At 33.5% G+C, this 18540-nt stretch overlaps 1 protein-coding gene across 3 annotated transcripts in view; it reads left to right on the forward strand.

Moving 5' to 3' along the window:
- The first annotated feature begins 207 nt into the window (after positions 1-207).
- The window catches only part of LOC135121970 (homeotic protein spalt-major-like), a 101483-nt gene continuing 83150 nt past the window's right edge, over positions 208-18540 (forward strand). For all 3 annotated transcript variants that reach the window (XM_064046235.1, XM_064046238.1, XM_064046244.1), the window contains exon 1: positions 208-663. In XM_064046235.1, coding sequence (XP_063902305.1) covers positions 579-663 — 85 coding nt within the window. In that variant the 5' untranslated portion in view covers positions 208-578. The remainder of the gene's footprint in view (positions 664-18540) is intronic.

Below are 18540 nucleotides of genomic sequence, written 5' to 3' on the forward strand. Positions count from 1 at the left end.
TCCCGTACGTCTTCTTCGGCGTAGTCCAGTGCACTCGAAGCTCTTCAAGCTCCACGCAATATCATCCGTGATTTATGAATCAGTGTCGGACTCGTCGGTGCGTTGAATGAGTAGATGAACAACCTGCCCCACTCCCCAGGTAAGAGCGGTGGGCGGGTCTTCGTGGGGCAGGCCGAGACAGTCACTTAGTCAATTGCCGCTCGCCGAGTCGGCTGCTGGTCCTGTCAGTCGGTAACGCTGCAGGCGCTAAGCTGTCACAACCGCCGCCGCCGCCGCCGCCGCGACGCACCAGAGGACAAGCGACGACGTCTCCACCTCGTGCGCCCTCAGGAATGTCGTAGTGTCCGAGAAGACGCTGCGCGAGCGCTCGTCGACGCGAACCGACCCTTGCCGAGGGTAGTTCGACGCGCCGCCCTTATCAGGCCCCCACCTCGGCGCGGCGCCGTAACAGACAGCATCGCGGCGCCGACGAGTTCGTACGGCACCTGCACCAATCACGGCCACATCATAACTTCATATTCCGAGATGAGTGCTTCTTGTAGTTAGGTGTAAACTGGTGACTGTGAACTGTGATTGTGATGTCTCGCAGGAAGCAGGCGAGGCCCATCCGCCTCCTGGAGGACGACGACGCACCGGCGTTTCCTGCGGCCGCTCCAGTCCTCGGTAAGTCACACTTTGTTGTGACTACGCTCTGGAAATCTGCCTCTCGTGACCGACGGCCACGATAAACACGCGAATTATGACCACGATTAGCGGCATTTATCGAAAACCAGATGTAATGTAATACTCTCGTAGCGACGATCTCTGATAACATTCAGCCGATCCAACCACCTGGACCGCGCTCCGGAACCGATCCGGGCTCGCAGACCTAGCTATGCCTAGTGTACGTTCAACGCGGAAGCTTTATTACCATAAATTTTACGAAGACACTGCATAAAAAATTTACGTCGCCGATACGAAAATGCAAATTTTTTGATTTACGTACACTGATAATGTCTGCTTTTATGAAAATTATATTGTTAGATGAAATCATAGCGGCAAATCTGAATTTTATTAATTTCATACGAGACGATTAGATCTCCATAAAGATCCGATCTTTTTGGTGGCGACACATTTTACGACTTGCAGGTACTAATGTCCATAATAAAAAGTGAAAATTTAAGATCTCTATTTTTTTATAAAGTTGCTGCACTTCCAAATAAATTGAACACCTTATAAGTTTGTGTTCAAGGAATGCATGATATACGAATACTTCACACACTTTTTGTTATCACCTCGAAGTGGCAAGTGACATTCATATTTAAATATTTTTACTGAATGTAATTTATTCCTAACGGCTTTATTAACACTATACCTATGTACTCACATACGCTGAAGTGTTCAAATAAATTGCTTTTTTAAACATGATACGCAGACAGAGTCGCTAAAAAGAATGGAACCGTCTAAATATTTTGAAATCTGTTTACCATTGCTGTTGGAAATTTTGTAAATGCTTTGCAGAATTTATGTTTAAGATATTGAATACTAATGTAAATATAATGCCGTTGAGAATTTGCCGGTTTATGTTAAAATAATACAGGAAATCCTTAATTTTGATTTGAATTTTTATGAATACCTATATACCTACATTTAGGATAAGAAATATAGATCAGACTTGCAAAATTAATTTAGCTACCAGTCGGATTTTACTGTGGACACGAAGTTATTTAAGTAATTGAGTTACAATTAATATATTTTCTACAAATTTGTAATTTCAAAATAAAAAACATATATATCAAACGCAGATGTATGGAAATTCCCATTTATAAATTTCGTAAAAAATTAATACCCGAGAAATGTCTGATGCTAAGGGTATGTATGTAAAAATTTTAAAATGTAAATAATAAGAAATTAACACTTTATTTTTGCACTCAATGTTAAAATGGATACTGAATTTCAGAATTTTTTGTAACCTTATTTTGGCAAAGTGTGTAGGTAAATGTTTAAGTGGTTTAGTTCTTGCACTTTAGCATTCGTATTTAGACTCAGTTTGTTTAAAAAGTCAAAATTTGTTATTCCTGAATTTACTAATTATTACGTCTTATCTTACCTGTTTTAAAACTAGAATAAAATAATTAACCAACTTGTGATGCACACATTTTGGGTAAAAAGAAAATTCAAGTAATATAAGCATGTGTCCAAAAAAATTACATAGGTATTTGGTTATTTTTTGTAAGTTTTAACTATCAGAAGTCTGTGTTTGAATTTAAAAAACGTAAAATAAGTCACTAAATTAAGAGAAAATGAATACAATTTTCTTCACTTAAAAAATATATTGATTTTTTTTAGAGCGTCTTGTTTCTTATTTATGTTTTGAATTATTGTCTTGGTGTTCCTTAATTATCAATAGTAACGTGTTCGTAAATTAAAATACCTTTCATTTTATGTAGCATCTAATTGATCTTTTTTGTTATACAAATAAATTTATTATCTTTAGAAATCGAAATAACAAAAGAATAGGCTTTGCGTTAAATAGGAAGCTCGTTTTTGGCGTAAGCCGGGATTTCATTACCTAAAAGTTAGTTGTACACATGCTCAGTAATTGAGATTTACTGGTCTAATTTAATCATTCGTCATCCTTAATTGAAATCACTAATAAGCTGTTAAGAAAAACATTTTTATCATACGCAACTAAAAGTTCACATTCGCCAGCAAATCAAAATAAATCAGTATATGTAGTTCCATCTCCTCTCAACAAATAGAAAAAAAAAATAGAAACTAGAAATCTTAAATCCCTGAAAATAAACATGATATCAAGGAATCGGGATAATGATGAAATTCAGTTAGTTGTAAAATATATCAAACCATAATTTTAGAAACCCCATTATAATAACATCCACGAATATGAATGAAGCTTGATAATGGATAAATTTGAGGTTTGATATTTTAACAAAATCAATATAAGTATGTACTAAATAAAGCAACCAATTTCGACTGACAATTTATTCCAACCTAACAAATTAATATTTACAAAATTCACTACGGGTATATGTATTTTATTCTCTCTTATAGTTATGTATATTGCTCAAAACTCGCAGTACCAATATCTGATCTATAAAATTTTATTTTTAAGATCCGCTATAGTATTTTGACCGTTAAACAATAATTTTAATTGTCTGAATGGGGTTACATAAATCTGCATTAGCCAGATTATAAAAAATTTTTAACACGACAAAAATTTCGATGCATCGGGTAGTTTAAAGCAGTTTTGACTATTGAATTACAACTACGGAACACTGAATGGAATGTGCATTAATTATTTCAAACATGATTATATACAGCCGATTAAATACCTGCATGCAAAAATCTTCCTATTTAATTATGTAAATTACGGTTTCATGCAGTCAACAAATTTGTATTTTTAATTGCAACATAGACACTTAATCAAGCTATATAAAGGATATAATCATATTGTACCAGATAAACAAATATTTGGGGTTGCTCTTGTCCGTATTTTACAGGGTAAAATTTGGAGACCGAAATTTCTCAAATGCCATTTCTTTTACAATTAAATGACAACAATCATTCATCTCACTGAGGTAACTCTTTTCAGTAAACGGCCTTCCATACGGCGTGACTAAACGTGCAAATTCTATGAACCTACAGTCACCGAAATAGTGCAATTGAAATAATTTATGGCTTTAAGCGTTCATAAAGGAGGAGCTTTCAATTTAGTAGTTTGTTCATGGCCTTAGCTTTGTTGAACAACGCAAACGGGGGGTCGCTTTTAATCACTGTTTCTGTAGCAAGCTTTACTAAGTTATACAAAAGAGTCAACATACAAGCTTTTATTCGTTTTTGGCGGGAATGTTAATTTTAAAATGTTAACGCGGTTTTTTGCTACGAGGTTTTCGTTGAGGTTCTCGGAATTTCGAATTAAAAATGGAACAACGGCGACAAGTTCAACACTTTTACTTTTGACAACCGTTGGATGATGGGATCATTCAGGTTGTAAGGTATTCCGCGAAATCGAGAGCGAAGTCGATTTGATAAAACTATTTCGTGAGGCTGTTTTAGAATCATTTTAAATAAAAATCTACGGTAGTTAGCGAAATTAGTAGCATTTAAACGGTCATCGACAGGCTGGGTTTATTTTTATTTATTTACAAATATGTAAAAAGATGATGTAGAATGTAGTAGTGTGGTCAAGTGTTTATTTGCTCCCGCGTCATTTTCACAGACAATATCAACAAAGTGCGTCTTAACGACATGTCGGTTTCAATAATTTTACCTTATGAGCTATAATATTCCGACGGCTTCTTTAAGCGAGCCCATATAATCCACGGTACAATTACTGGGTTTTTGTGCAGAGAATTATAAATATTATTGCCCTATAAATTGTGCGTAATTTGTTCTTATTATGGCAATTTGAGTGAGTTTATTTGTGTCGCGGACTGCGAAGTATTTGGAAAATTGAAATACTTCAACCGCGCTGTGAGTTCAAACGAACCGCTTCGGAGTCGAATTGGCCCCAGCTGAAAACTCCACGCTCCTCAGTACTTCCAAAAATCACGCATTGCTCTAATTGCGTTTGTCATCTGGAAGATGCCGAACTGTCAGGTAAAAAGCCCGTGAGAATGCCTCTTCGACAGCTAACCGTGTAGTGCACATCAAATCATAACTGCTTATGCTACCAGTCTTGAAAAACTGGCTTTCCTGTTTAATTGATGATGGACGATCGGCCGACACAAAGGACCATAATTTGTTGTCAATTTCTGGATATATTGACGTTCATAATTGTGTGCGGCAGGTTTGATCTCGCTGTCTACACTTTTTATGACGAACGGCTAGCTCGGGGTGTATCTTTTTTCAAGGTCTTCGGGTCGTGGTGGTCTTCGTTGTGATCGATGTGGCTTGATCAAACGATATTTGCATCGACTTTTGGGATGTTAACTGTTAAATTTCGCAGGATTACGTACTGGAACGGACGGTTTTTGCATCCGAGGCCAACAGAACTAATCGATTTGTTACGTAACTACTTCTCCACTGGCTTTGGATCGGATGGTTTTCTTATTTCGGGCAATTTGTTCACGTTTAGGCAAACTTGCTTGAGATGTTGGCATCATAACAAAGAGCAGTCAGCACGCAGTGGAGTCAAGACTTTCAAAATCTTTTTTTTTATCATTTTCCAATTTTATTTCGTATACGTTTTTATTTCCTTGATAGGCAGCAATACCTTTGTGCGAAATATTGAAGTCACTGATATAAATAAGGAAATTACGAATATTTTAGTATTTTATGCTCAACAACCATTATTGACAGTCACTTACTTATTAATTAATTCATGGAGGAAAAAACTTTACCGCAAATCGTTGACTGTTCAACAGGTTGAACAAATCGGATTGGAACAGTGTTACTATTTGTGATGTCTACAAAAGTATGCATTTCTTATGATTAGAAAAATAACAATTCCACGGTCAATGTAAAGATCCGATATAGTTGACATCACAGCAACACTTTCTTTGACAGTCGAAGTAATCTGAATCTTTGAATTAATTTCTTTTTTATTATTTCTGTCCACGCCTTTGAATAGTTACTAATAATGTTAACTTATTGTAATTATACCGTGCAATCAAAAACATTTCGATTCAAAGTTAACTTAATCTTCATAACACTTGAGCAGCATTTGTAATAATTAATACATATTCAACTTTCAACCAAATCACTTGCGTTTATTACATATTGTTTAAAGTTTTGAGTTTTTATTGTTAATGTTATCTTATTTTGAAGTCAATATAACATGTCAGACCTGACCTTACAGCGTTATGTTGTTATTGTTGAAGTTTTATTAAATTTATACAAAATGCAGTATAAAATAAACTAGGAAAGGACTTTTGTGCTAAACATTTATTTTGTGTTTTTTTTTTGAGGAAATTATTAGCAGTCATGCTTTATTATTGTTATTATTATTGTTCTGGAACGCAGTAGTATTGTTTGCGTTGGTAGTTTGACGTTTAAAACAATATTCATGTTTGAAGGTGCTCAAGATAATAATAAAAAAAAATATATTGCAGAAAGAGTAACAAAAATTAAAATGGATTTGTAGCTTACTTACTTTTCGCCTATTGGTGTCCTTCGTAAAGAATTTTTTTTTCTTATGTAAACATTGTTGCACAATCACAACACAATTTTCTGTATAAAAAATTACTTTCTGAATAAAAATAAATCTTTGTATAACTTCTGTTATACAGTTATACAGGGTGTTATTGAAAGGTACGTACAACAAAATTCACAGTTCTTCGCGAAGTCTAAGAAGTCTGAAAAACTTATTTTGTGTTATCAAAATTATAAGGGGAAAATTAATTCTTATCCAACCTTTTTAGGCGCTACTTAAGGATAAATAGGTAAAATTAATTTATTTTAGTAAATCCTGGCAACTGCAACAATAAAACTTTTGTCAAGACTAAATGTTGCTATAGAAACGAAAGATTATATTTTTATCAGAGGCGTACAACGAATTTATACATAAATTTTAATAATTTTTGTCTCTAAAAGGAGAACACTTTTACCTGAACTTTTTTTTATTTTTAGCACCCATACTTCGAGACCAATTGCCGATTTTATTTTGCACGAACCTTTTAATAACACGCTGTATATGTATTTTAGATAAAAATAATCTGTAAAATATTTGCTACAATTCTATAATACATACCAACTGCTTTATGAGGTTGTTTGGATATTCTGTTTTCATGTCTTGATACCAAACGTAGAAAATATTTATGGTATTTTTCAGTTCTTAGAGACAAGAGTTATTTTGTAAAGCAAAAAGAGTCGAACCATCATTTCATTAATCTAATAAAATAGAAATTGAAAGATTTAGATACTCCAATTTAAAAAAAAACTATACAAAAATTTAATTGCTAAAAGATACATTGGTATGTACGAGTATCTTGTTTTTCGTAGAATTTAGTTAACTCAGAACCTCAAACGTGAAACTGACTTTTTAAATGTATTTCAAATGATATTATCGAAATGTCTCTGTACAAACTGAAAGGCAAAACTGATTCCTGATTAGGTTTATAATTGTTTGTAATGTTTATTATTTCTGTCAGGTCGTAATATTAAACATTTTACAGGATTATGTTCAATTTCATTTGTTACAATATGTGAAAATTTTGATAAGTAAAATAAAAAATCATCGATTTCAATGAATGATATACTGCAAATATTGTGCAACCGGTGGAATGTATACTTGTTTTAGTCTTGTCCTAATTATAAAAGTACTTAAAGCATTAACGCACATAATAGGTACAAATGTTTGCGACGGAAACTCATTGCCTATATGAAAAATGATAGGATCGCAAATGAGAAATACCAGCATCTCGGCAAGTCTTTCACTACACAAAAATACAACGCGAAAAATACTGTCAACTCAGATTTGAAAAGTAATTTCCGTAGATTGCCTGTAGTTTGGAAGTTTTGAAGCGTTTTCAAAACAGTTGCAACTGTAAAGTTGCCATTATTAGAAAGAAGTAAATAAGTATACGTATACATTTCTGTTAAATTTTAGTTATTTACCTAATTAATTTATTAACTAAAAAATTACCAGAGAATAACGATTCAGCACACGATTACGCACGTCTCTTTACATAAAATAGCTACACTATTCATACTGACCTTTTTTTTTCTACTAGCATAATGTCTGTCTGGTGTCTTTTGCTCGTTTTTGTAATCGTTCTATAAAAAGATAAATTAAAAATTTAACTTCATACTAACCAACACTAACAGCGTGCATCAAAGATGGCATCATTTAAAAGTCGTAATTTTTGTCCCTTATATAAGTGTCCAATGCACTGGGTTTGTAGACTTTCTTCCGTCCCAGTGTTAAAATTTTAAAATCATTTTTCTGTTATTTCTTCAGCACGGCACCTGAAAACCAAGCTCTACTCATGTTTCATCATTTAATATGCGTATTTTAAAAATTCAAAGGCTCACGCCAGGAGAACGCGTTAAATTCCAAGATCATTTTGAACATTTTGGAAACTTACCTTGACACGATGATAAATAAGCCAACAGACCAAAACACAATAAATGTGAATCTGGGACAGTTTGTAGACACATGCGATCTTCCCTACATTGAATGTTGTAGGAATAATGTAGTATAATATGTGGTGTTACTTATTAATTTTGGTAATAAATCTTTTCCCAACATGTTTTTTGAAATGGCAACGCTTAAAATTGTTTCATTATCCAAATCGTTAAAAATTAAGTATAGTTATCTGAAAAATAAAAGTGCGATCGATATATAAGTATATTTATATTTAAAGACTTCAGAAGAAAAAAAAACAAACGTCAATGTAGGTCTGACGTTTGTTCGAAAATTTCTTTCTTGTTTGTTTGTTTTCCCTAATCAAGATTTGTTTGCTAGATGATCATTGTTATTACTTCCCGTGCGTAAGCTAAAGAAGTACAGGATTCGAGTCCATCGGGCGACTTGTCAGTTTCTTGTTTTCTAGACCAGTGGTTCGCAAACTGGGTGCCGCGGCACACTGGGGTGCCGTAGAACCCCCAAGAGGGTGCCGTCAAAATTTTATAATGATTTTAATAAATATAAGCACAAAAACAACTTTAAAAAATAATAATTGATGATCTTATTTTATTAATATGGTGCAACTGTTTAGTAATCGAAAATGTGTTCTGAACATGTTAATTTTCTTCATACTTAAGTAAGATGGCTATCTAAAGGCCCGATTTTGGGTATTAAGAAAACAGATATAAACGTTTTTTGAATCAGAAAATATCGAACAATTTTTTGACCTCCTTCAAGACCACGTTTGGTGTGCAAAACTAGCATATTTAACTAATATTTTTGAACACTTAAATAAACTATGTTAATTCAAGTATGCAAGGTAGAAATGAAAATATTTTAACCTCCAGTGAAAAAATTTTGTCTTTAAAAGACAAGCTTAAATTATGGAAAACAAATATTTATAAAACAATCTTAACATCAATTACATATTATACAATCATGTGATAAAGTGTTTTTGATAATAAATTAGTTACAATTAAAACTGTTCTTGGCGGGGTGCCGCCAAATTTTGTTTAATATTTTAGGGTGCCATCAACAATAAAAGTTTGCGAACCACTGTTCTAGACGTTTCATGATACTTAGAGTACGATAAAAGTGATCTTCTGTTTACGTCTGTCTATCTGTGGGTCTGGCGTCTGTGTTGATTTTTATTAGGCAGATAATCTCCGAAACTACTGGACAGATTGTTTGTTAAATTTTATATAAATTAGGAATATCATGTAGATGATAAAACGTTTACCAAAATTTGGCTGTTATCCCCACCAACAGTCTGATGACATTAAATCAAAATTGTACATAGTAAATGGGTTTTAAACTATGTAAAATAACACTCTTACACGTGTAGTTTTTTAATCAGTGTTGAGTTTTTACTCGAGAGATCCAGATTTTTGGAAAAAAAATATATAACGTTTTATAATTTACTTTGAATCTGCAAAACTGAATGTTTGACAGTTATCGTGAGCATGTAACTTTTTAAGCAAAATATATTTGACCCCCCCCCCCCCCCATTGAAGACTTCATTTCAAAATTTTTCCGATTAAGAGAAAATGGATTAAATATAGAGTCTATAGTTGTGATTAATATTTTTTAAAGTTGCTTATACAAAGTGACTCAAAAAAATTAATTAATAAGTCAATTTATTTATTGATTAAATCAGGAACGGCTCACTCCATTTGCCCCGACAATTTGGGAATACAATAGCGTTATTATTGGTATTGCGCTCCACCTGTCCAAATTGATATACGTGTCCTTCCAAAAATGTAGACGTGATCACAAATTTTTTTCAAGGATAAACTCATTTGAAACATACGCGTAGCACGCTTCTTTACAGTTTATTTTAACATTACATCATAGGTGTTCTTATAAAAAATAAAATTCGTAAAATCAAATTTTATAAATTTTCGAAAAAGTTAGGTATTTCTTATTGTACTTTAACATTCTTTTGAAACAACTTTCAATCAATTTTTTGACTTTGGAATTCTTCCTTCTATAAAAATATAATTAACCAAAAATATTTAAAATGAAGGATGGTCGTTGCAAAAAAAAACTAAATAATCACAAAAAACTGCAAATTGTATTTTTAACATTAATTTAAAAAGTTGTAATTGTTTCTATTAAAAAGTAGTAACCATTTACACATTGACCATGAAGGCTGAGACACTTGGTATAAAATATTGTTAACGTTTATAGATATTGTTGTACGTCTTTACATTCAAGGTTAATACTCCTTACATCTTTTAACACAAAAACAATTTGAACTCCGCTACGGGAAACTTTTATGCAGTTATGCAGTTAGATACTCTACGTTTATATGAATCTGCAGGAAACAGTTTTATTAAATACATTCTTCTTTCTTTACTATCCCAACTCGAGTTAACCAAATAAAATCATGTTGATCGTATTTACAGTTATATTTTAAAATTTTGTAACGAGAATACCTAAGAATAGGTTTAGAGAAAATGTCATTCATTCAGAATAAACAACAGTTTTGGAATATACATATATCCCGACCAATTCTAAACCCAGCAGATCTTTTAGGCAAGAAGTCAAAATATTTTTAACATCAATTATGAAATGATGAAAGTGCTCGTCAAATTTAAATCAACTAGTGTCAGTAATCTCTGAAAAAGTAAGAATCAAAAGTTGCATTTTATGCCATTAATTATATGTTATTAATTAATAAAAATTGAGGCATAAGTATAACGTATTGTCAAAATGCTTTTTACCACACCTGTTATGAGCAAGTTGTTTTACTTTTGTTGGGTGTTGAGTTTTCATTTGATGACTGTCATACTACCGATGGTGTCGGTCGCGTCTCCTCCGAGTATCCACTAAACTGGAATGGGTATAAGTGGGCGCAAAACAAAACCTGTTCGTTATTACCGGCATCGTTAATGGATGGCCGTAAATCTGTCATTTTTATTAGATAAATACCGTCGGTCGAGTTTGATAATCTCTTTATGTTAGCGGGTATACAGGTTAGAAAACAAAAGTCAATATACCATCCACGAATATCTATCTATATTAGGTATACTTACTTGCGTTATCCTCCTGTTGGAGCTAATCGCCATATTAATAAAACGTCCGCCATTTTGTAAAGGCTGCAACCCTTTCAGTATGATAATCTCATTAAGCGGGGTGTCTGTTATGCCCGGCCAAGCGTAAGAAATAGCGGGGTGAAAAGGGGTATAACTGGGTCGAGCGATCTTTGATCGTGCCGTTGGTCATACTAACACATGTAATAATAAGCCCCAACGCAATTAATCGGGAAGGGCGCTTTGAAATTTGATTTTTCCGGCTGGTATTTACTCAGGATCGCTGCTAATAATCACGAGGATGGTACAGCAACCCCCATTCCAGTGGAGTTGACAGGAAATTTTCACGATTCATTTATCAACGGTCCAATTGAATTTTGTGAATTTTAATGTTTTCGTGGAGGGCTGTCCGTCATCCGACGGCGTCACTTTGCACTTTAATAAAAATCGTTTTTTCGACGATTAAGCATTCTTTAGGGGGTGTCATAAATTGTCCCGTGTACCACCTGCCTTTTAAGGTCGTTTACCAAAAAATTACACGCTCCGCAAATGATTGTCAAAGACATAAATATTGTCCGCTGCTGTCATTTTAACGACAGCGTAACGAATTTATGCTCGAAATATTCATTCCAGTCAGGACGAAAATGTACGGTCGCCGTGTTTGTAACGCATAATTTTGTTTGTAAGTAAGCAAAAAGGAAATCATGCTTGATCGGTTGTTCTCAAATACTATAATAAATTTGTGGCTCACCTAACCATAACCAATAATTCGCATTAAATAAAGGATTTATGGTTCTATGTTATAACTAGAAATAATTATGAAAAACCGCGGTTACTTGCACCATTATTGCGCTAATGCATTTGTCACAAATTAAAGAGAAATTACTCGAATCTCCTAATTAAAAATTAATTACACTTGCACTGTTCTAACAACTTGTGTAATGAAATCGAGGGATGCCAAAACTAATCGATCATTCGATGAAACAAATAACTTTAATACGTCTGTTATAACAAGAATCCAATTATGTACATAAAACAGAATATTAAGCAAATGAAACTGACAGCATATAAATTATGGGGTATAATTGACTCTAAGTACATTCAGCGGCTATATTTTATTTACTTGCATTGACAGAAATCGAACTGAAACCCCCGGTCTCGAGGGACAACCTGTCTGAACCGAAACAGTCGTCTATACAATCGTTTTTGTAAACAAAACACTCCAAGGCGAAATATCCTTTTAATAACCATACCGATTGGAAATTTAAAGCATTTTCAAAGCCAAAAAAAATCATTTGCATTAAGCAGCTACTGCCATTTGAATTTATTAAAATACGTCATATAAATAATGTATGGTTAGTTAACGTTCTAGAAACATACTGGGTACTCAACACCAGGAATGCATGCACGTAAAATTGCATTATCCGGCTATTTAACTCTACGACGGTCTTTACTCACGCTCTTATCTCCCTGAAATATTACATTAAAAATTATATCTAATGTTTACGTCGCATGATTAAATAAAATATAGGAAATATTATTTACACTTTGTGGTTTCATAATATTTTTACGATGACTATCGCCAACATGTCAGCGCAAGTGAATAGAAATTCGTAAATTATGAAAATATTATTATCATTTTACTTAGTCGTCCTTAACAAAAGAACTGTTACTATGCAAACATGACATATATACCTACTTACTGTATTCTTAATGCATAGTCTGTTAAAAACTGCTTTGAATTTTTTTTTTCGTTTAAATTTTGTTCCATGGTGATAAAGATAGACGGGAAGCTCGCAGATTACTACTCCATAATTATCTTAGCTTGTGTAATTAAGGAGTTTTTATATTTGTGTGTATTTTAGCAAATGTTTTATTCATATGCATTATCTGTCGCATTAAGCTGTTAATAAAAATTTTATTTCTTGACGTGAGTTATTTTTTTAAAAATTATAATTCAAGCCAAATTCAAGGTTCTTTGCAGTATAAATCAGGATTAAGTGTTCAGTTTTTACAAAATTGCAGGTTGAAATTTGTTTTTCTATACACAACTATTGTTTGAAGTATGGACGTGCTTTGTCTTCACATAAAAACATAAATTATTATAGGAAGAAAATTTGTTGTTGCTCAAAAATTAACACTATGCTACCAGTATCAATGGTAATTTTCGAGCGTATTTTCAAATAAATATTTATTTAATAATTTTTAGTAAAGATAAACTCTTTTATTTTAATGTGTATAGTATACTATTACTATTATCAGCATTACTTTGAACATCATAGCTACCGTAATACAACGGCAACAAGATTAAACCATAGGTAAAGAAACGTGTTTTTAAGAGAGTTTTTTTATTTAGCAAGACTTTGAGGTGACGTCATAAAATTTTGGGTGAGGATAAACAGTACGGCAACACAGATTCTCTGTCTGATAAAATTGCGAACATGGAAACGGTAGATTGACATTTTCGTATTCTACCAGCTGTGAAATGCCGTGAAAACAAAATCACAGTGTATTCTTTAAAATCACTTTATATTTAGTAATTTATGCCCGAGAAGTAAAAATTTAAGGTATTTGCGCCAAAAAGGTATAAACACTCTCGCGTAAAATTGTCGCCTTAGAACCAGTAACAACAAGCTTTGGTAGAATTTAAGTCAGATTGAATATATATTATATCATATGAAGAATGTTTAACAAAATGCTTTTATAGACCTAAAAACTAAATTTGTGTTTTGCTTTATATTCCATTGTATGAAATGTTACAAAATGAGGTACAAGTAGTGTAAAATTTTCTCATCAGTTTTGTAGACTTTTCATTTGAAGCAACTGTAATGTTTTTTTTCCCCAAAAAATACAATCAACTATCAATAGTAAGGAAAAATGACAAAGGCTCAAAGATCTTCAAATATCACAAAAAATGTACTCGGAAAAAATTTTACAGTCCAAAAATGAACATATCCTGTGCAGACACAAGTTTGATTTTGTTCTAAAAGAGTAAATGATGGAAAAATACGCTGCTTCAAAGTTTGGAAGGTATAATTTGTATGGAACACTTATTTAACAATATTTTGTGAGCGTTTGTCTCGTCAGTATTGACATTGGAGTTGAGGAGACTTGCTCAAAACACAACCACAATAAGAAGATATAAGGTAAGAACTAACAGCACAGTGGAATTTAAAATATTTTAATTGTTGGAACTGTTTGGATCCCTTTATCAGACAAATTCATGTGCTGATTATTATTTATCACACACAAACAACGAAAACAAACTGGAAACTTGCATTTTCGTATTTTACAAATTATTAAAAAGTCAGAAGATATTAAGTTGGGCATTTGTCAAAATGACCCAAAACTTTCTCAGCTGTCAATTAGGAATAAAAAATTCACCGAGCAAATTAACAACATGGCGTGCCATATAGAGTGATTAGTTGCTATTACAAATTTAGATCGTCGTTTTTACCAAAATGGTAATTTTTGATAGGTCCCGGAAGACCAGAAATATTCCAGATGTATAAACTAATAGTCAACTTTTCGGCACTTTGTTTAATGGTCAATTAAATTTCTCCATAAAACTACTGTTTTATCTGTCCGATAATTAGGTATTATTTATGGTAAATAATTTACATAATGTAAAGTTAACTTTTTAATACAAACGAACGTATTAAAGAACGAAATAATAAATTATATTAAGCCTGCCTACCTACCTACCTACCTATGCAGGCAGCATTTAACTTTTCCAAGCAGCGTGAAATGAGGCCATAATTTTCAATTAATAAACTTACGTCGACTGTTTAGACTTAATGACACAACTGAATTGACATAAATCTCGTATATCAACGCAATTCTAATCAAGCAGCAAGTTGTTTACCGCTAATACACTTGGCACAAGACTTGCTATTAACAAAAAGCCGTTCTGTTGCTGTCACAGCCACTGAAGATAAAATTTGTTACCGACTGTACCAAATCACTGCATCAATTTCGCGATACTGCGACTAGCGGAATTTCGCACGTAACTCTTATCGCCGTCTAATCGACAGTTTTTAATTAAATTATTAATCGTTGCCAATCTTTCTTAATTTCGTGGCACATCTAAAAAACCAACAAAATACGTTTTAATTGGACGGTCCCGTCAAAAGCGGACACTTAAACGCGTTTCCAGCCAATTTCCATTCAGGACTATTAAAGAACAAACTGTGTGTATTTTTAGCTTAGATTGTATTTTAGCACCAGATAATTTTGGATCCACAACATGCCTTTCTATCTCAGATCGCTTAATAGACAACTAATTTTAGACTAAGCAAAAAATTATCTGATTGTAAAGTGCACTTTAATCGGGAAACTTGAAACTCGTTGTAAACATGTCGCGAACAGCAAAATCAAGTTCTGCATAACTTTCAACACGTTGGTCTGCGAACGATGAAAGTAATAACCGAGATAACCACACTCATTCTTTCAGGTGTACGGATACAATACCCAGATGGATGAGTAATGACCAGAAATGACAGAATTAGAATCGGATTGCCTTAAAGCTATTTTGCTTGTTTCCATAATCGGTCCAAATAACCGTTATGGATTTTGTCGCAGCGGGAGAGCCTAATTTGTTGAGTTAATATCCCCAGAAAAAAATTAATCCCTCTTACAATGGGACACCCCAGATTTATTTTCTGTTGTGCCCAAATATATCACCAATATTCGCATCACATACAAGCTGTAGAGTTGTTTCCTAGATTCGCCGGTGAATATTTTATTGTAAATTAGGTAAGAGAAAATCGAATCAGGTATTTGTATTTATTCTTTTGTACAAAAATAGGAAGTGGGTAATTTCTGGGAATATTCGTAGTGACAGTTGACGTTTTGCCTCGGCACCCATCTCTCGACTGAGAGGCACAAAGCTGGTGACATATGCGCGGAGACAAGATAGACTTGATACCATCTCATTCATGCAGCTGGTCTTTTGTGTTATAACAATTTTAAAGTAACATTAAATATATCAGATACAGATCAGCTTATTTCTAAAAGGTGTGTTGGATATAGCCGTTCTGTAAATCTCTCCGGATGATGAAAACGTGCTCCAGATCACAACTGTTATGACAGTTTTTAATTACAAATGCGCGTGCAAATTATATACATAAAAAGAGAAAAATGTTGGACTGAAAAAAGACGTTAGGTTAAATTCTGTTGTTGCGTTGAATATTTCTGAAGTTTTCACGTCGTTACAGAAATGAAAAAGCCAGATTTAGCAGGTATTTCATCCTGAGCAGTTGCAGAACAGCCTATATATTAGGAATATTGGAACGTCGGTTCCAGCGTTTTTTTAAAGTAACGGTATGCTGACAGAGGTGTCGAGATGACTAATTGCTATCCAAGTGACAGAAACACGTCTTACAAATGGTGCTATCGCTGTGATTAATGAATTATGGGTCATACACTAAATTATTGTAAACGATACACGACACCCATAACATTTTACTAAAGTTACAAGGGGTCTTTAAAAATAAAATATGACAATAAATTTCGAATCAATTCGTCAAAATTAACATTTAACCTCCAGAACTTTCAAAAACCGGTTAAATTTAAGCCCATTGTAGAAAAATTAAATCGGTTTTATGCTCGCATTGGTCCTCTGTGCAAATTAGACCTTTCAGTGATTTTTTTATTTGGCTCATGGGGTCGTATGACATCTCTATCCGACCGGCGGTATCACAATACGAAGATAGTGTAAACAATATGACAAGCGTCTAATACAAGGTCCCCCTGCTTTATGTCCGATTTCACGGGCCAGAGACGCCGAATGGGGGTGCCAGGACCGGATTTAAAAAACTCATGTCTGATGGGTTCATGCTCCATGAAAACCGTTTTATACAAATTAACAAAACTACTAAGCGAAAAACAGTTTTAGTTATTTATATGTAATTTTATAGTAAAAAGATTGATGAATTGTCCCAATTAGATCGATAAAGTCGAGAATAATTTATTTATCAATAAGATTTTTGTGTAAAATTTGAAATTGCTTTTGTCAATTTTTTTTTTAAATCTGATTTGGTTATGACCACCCGGAAATGCCGGGACAAGATGTGAAATTTGTGTCCAAAAATTGAAATATTCCGAATATCCTTAAAGGTTTGTATCTTGAAGAATGATTCACTGTGCCATTGCTGAAGAAGAGGCCAAAATAACAGCAATTAACAAAACGCAGGTTATAAAGTCAGTTACAAAAAATGAAATTGGTGGTTGTCCAAGATAATTATGATATGTAAGGTCAAGCGTCGGCTAAGAAAAATCGAAAAAGGAACCTTTTCCTATACTGTTGTTGTTTTGCTGTTGCCGAGGTTGTGTTGGACTTGGAATCTTCATGTAACTCATTTTTACTATACTTGATTTATCTCATTTGAGATGCCTCGAAAGCAAGGCATCACCTCTTTCTATTATACTGTAAATGTTTTTTTACAAAGCTCATTGTTGCTACATTTTGAGTGAGTAGAAAATTTAAAAAATAAAAAATTCCCATTACTTTAAACTCACGCTTTATATGCAAAGTCAATTATAAATCGATAAAGCAAATTAAGCTTTAATCTTGCAACTAAAGCAACTTCACGATTCTCTTTTTTTTTTCTGTTAATTTCTTCAAAGATTAGGTATATCGTCATTGCTAACAACCGATCAAAAACACAGTCAAATTAAATTTGAAAGACCGAAGTTTTTGTGAAAAAGGAAAGTATTTTTGTTATTATTTTGGTTGCACGAAGAGCCTGTTGCTGCCCTATCTACTTTGTTTTTTAATTTTCCTTGACCTTTATCTATACAGGGTTAGTCACGAGAGAATTACTTCTGAAAATTATTTTTACGCAACCCAAAATACGAATACCATGTACCATTTGATACTAACTGAATTTAAAATGAAATGCTTAATCCATGATTGCTTTGAGTTTGACAATCTCATTTTGACAATTGTGGAAAAGGAGGTTACGCGAGTGTCCATGGTGGTACCGCAGCCAGTCGGAAATCTCCTCCGGCGCCGCTAATAAATTTGTCAGTGTGCCTCTTGATCTTTTGCAACCGATTAATCACGAGAAAATTATTTCTAAAAATTCCTTTTACGGCATTTTATTCAAAGGTTACAACACAAACTCAAACAAATAAGTGAATAATTTAACTACTAATCTATTGAAAATGTTGGTCATTTTGGGGGGATGCTACGGCTTTTTTGTAAATGGATGGCCGAAGAAGTCCAGAGGTTGTAGATTTGCACTTCGAAGAGGCTCTAGGTGACGCAGAGATGGCGAATTAACACAGGCACATTAGCGGCGAACAACATTGGTAGAGCACTTACGGCTTCAGTATAGCCCAGATTGATCTGACTGTATGTCGTCGATCCAATGGGGCTCTAGAGGCGAGTCAACGATGAAACAAAATGTTAAAAATTAATTAACGTCAAAGTGA

This window comes from Zophobas morio, unplaced genomic scaffold (genome assembly GCF_036711695.1).
Source record: "Zophobas morio isolate AGI-343-1 ecotype UQ-CSIRO unplaced genomic scaffold, CSIRO_AGI_Zmor_V1 ptg000005l, whole genome shotgun sequence".
Classification (NCBI taxonomy): domain Eukaryota; kingdom Metazoa; phylum Arthropoda; class Insecta; order Coleoptera; family Tenebrionidae; genus Zophobas; species Zophobas morio.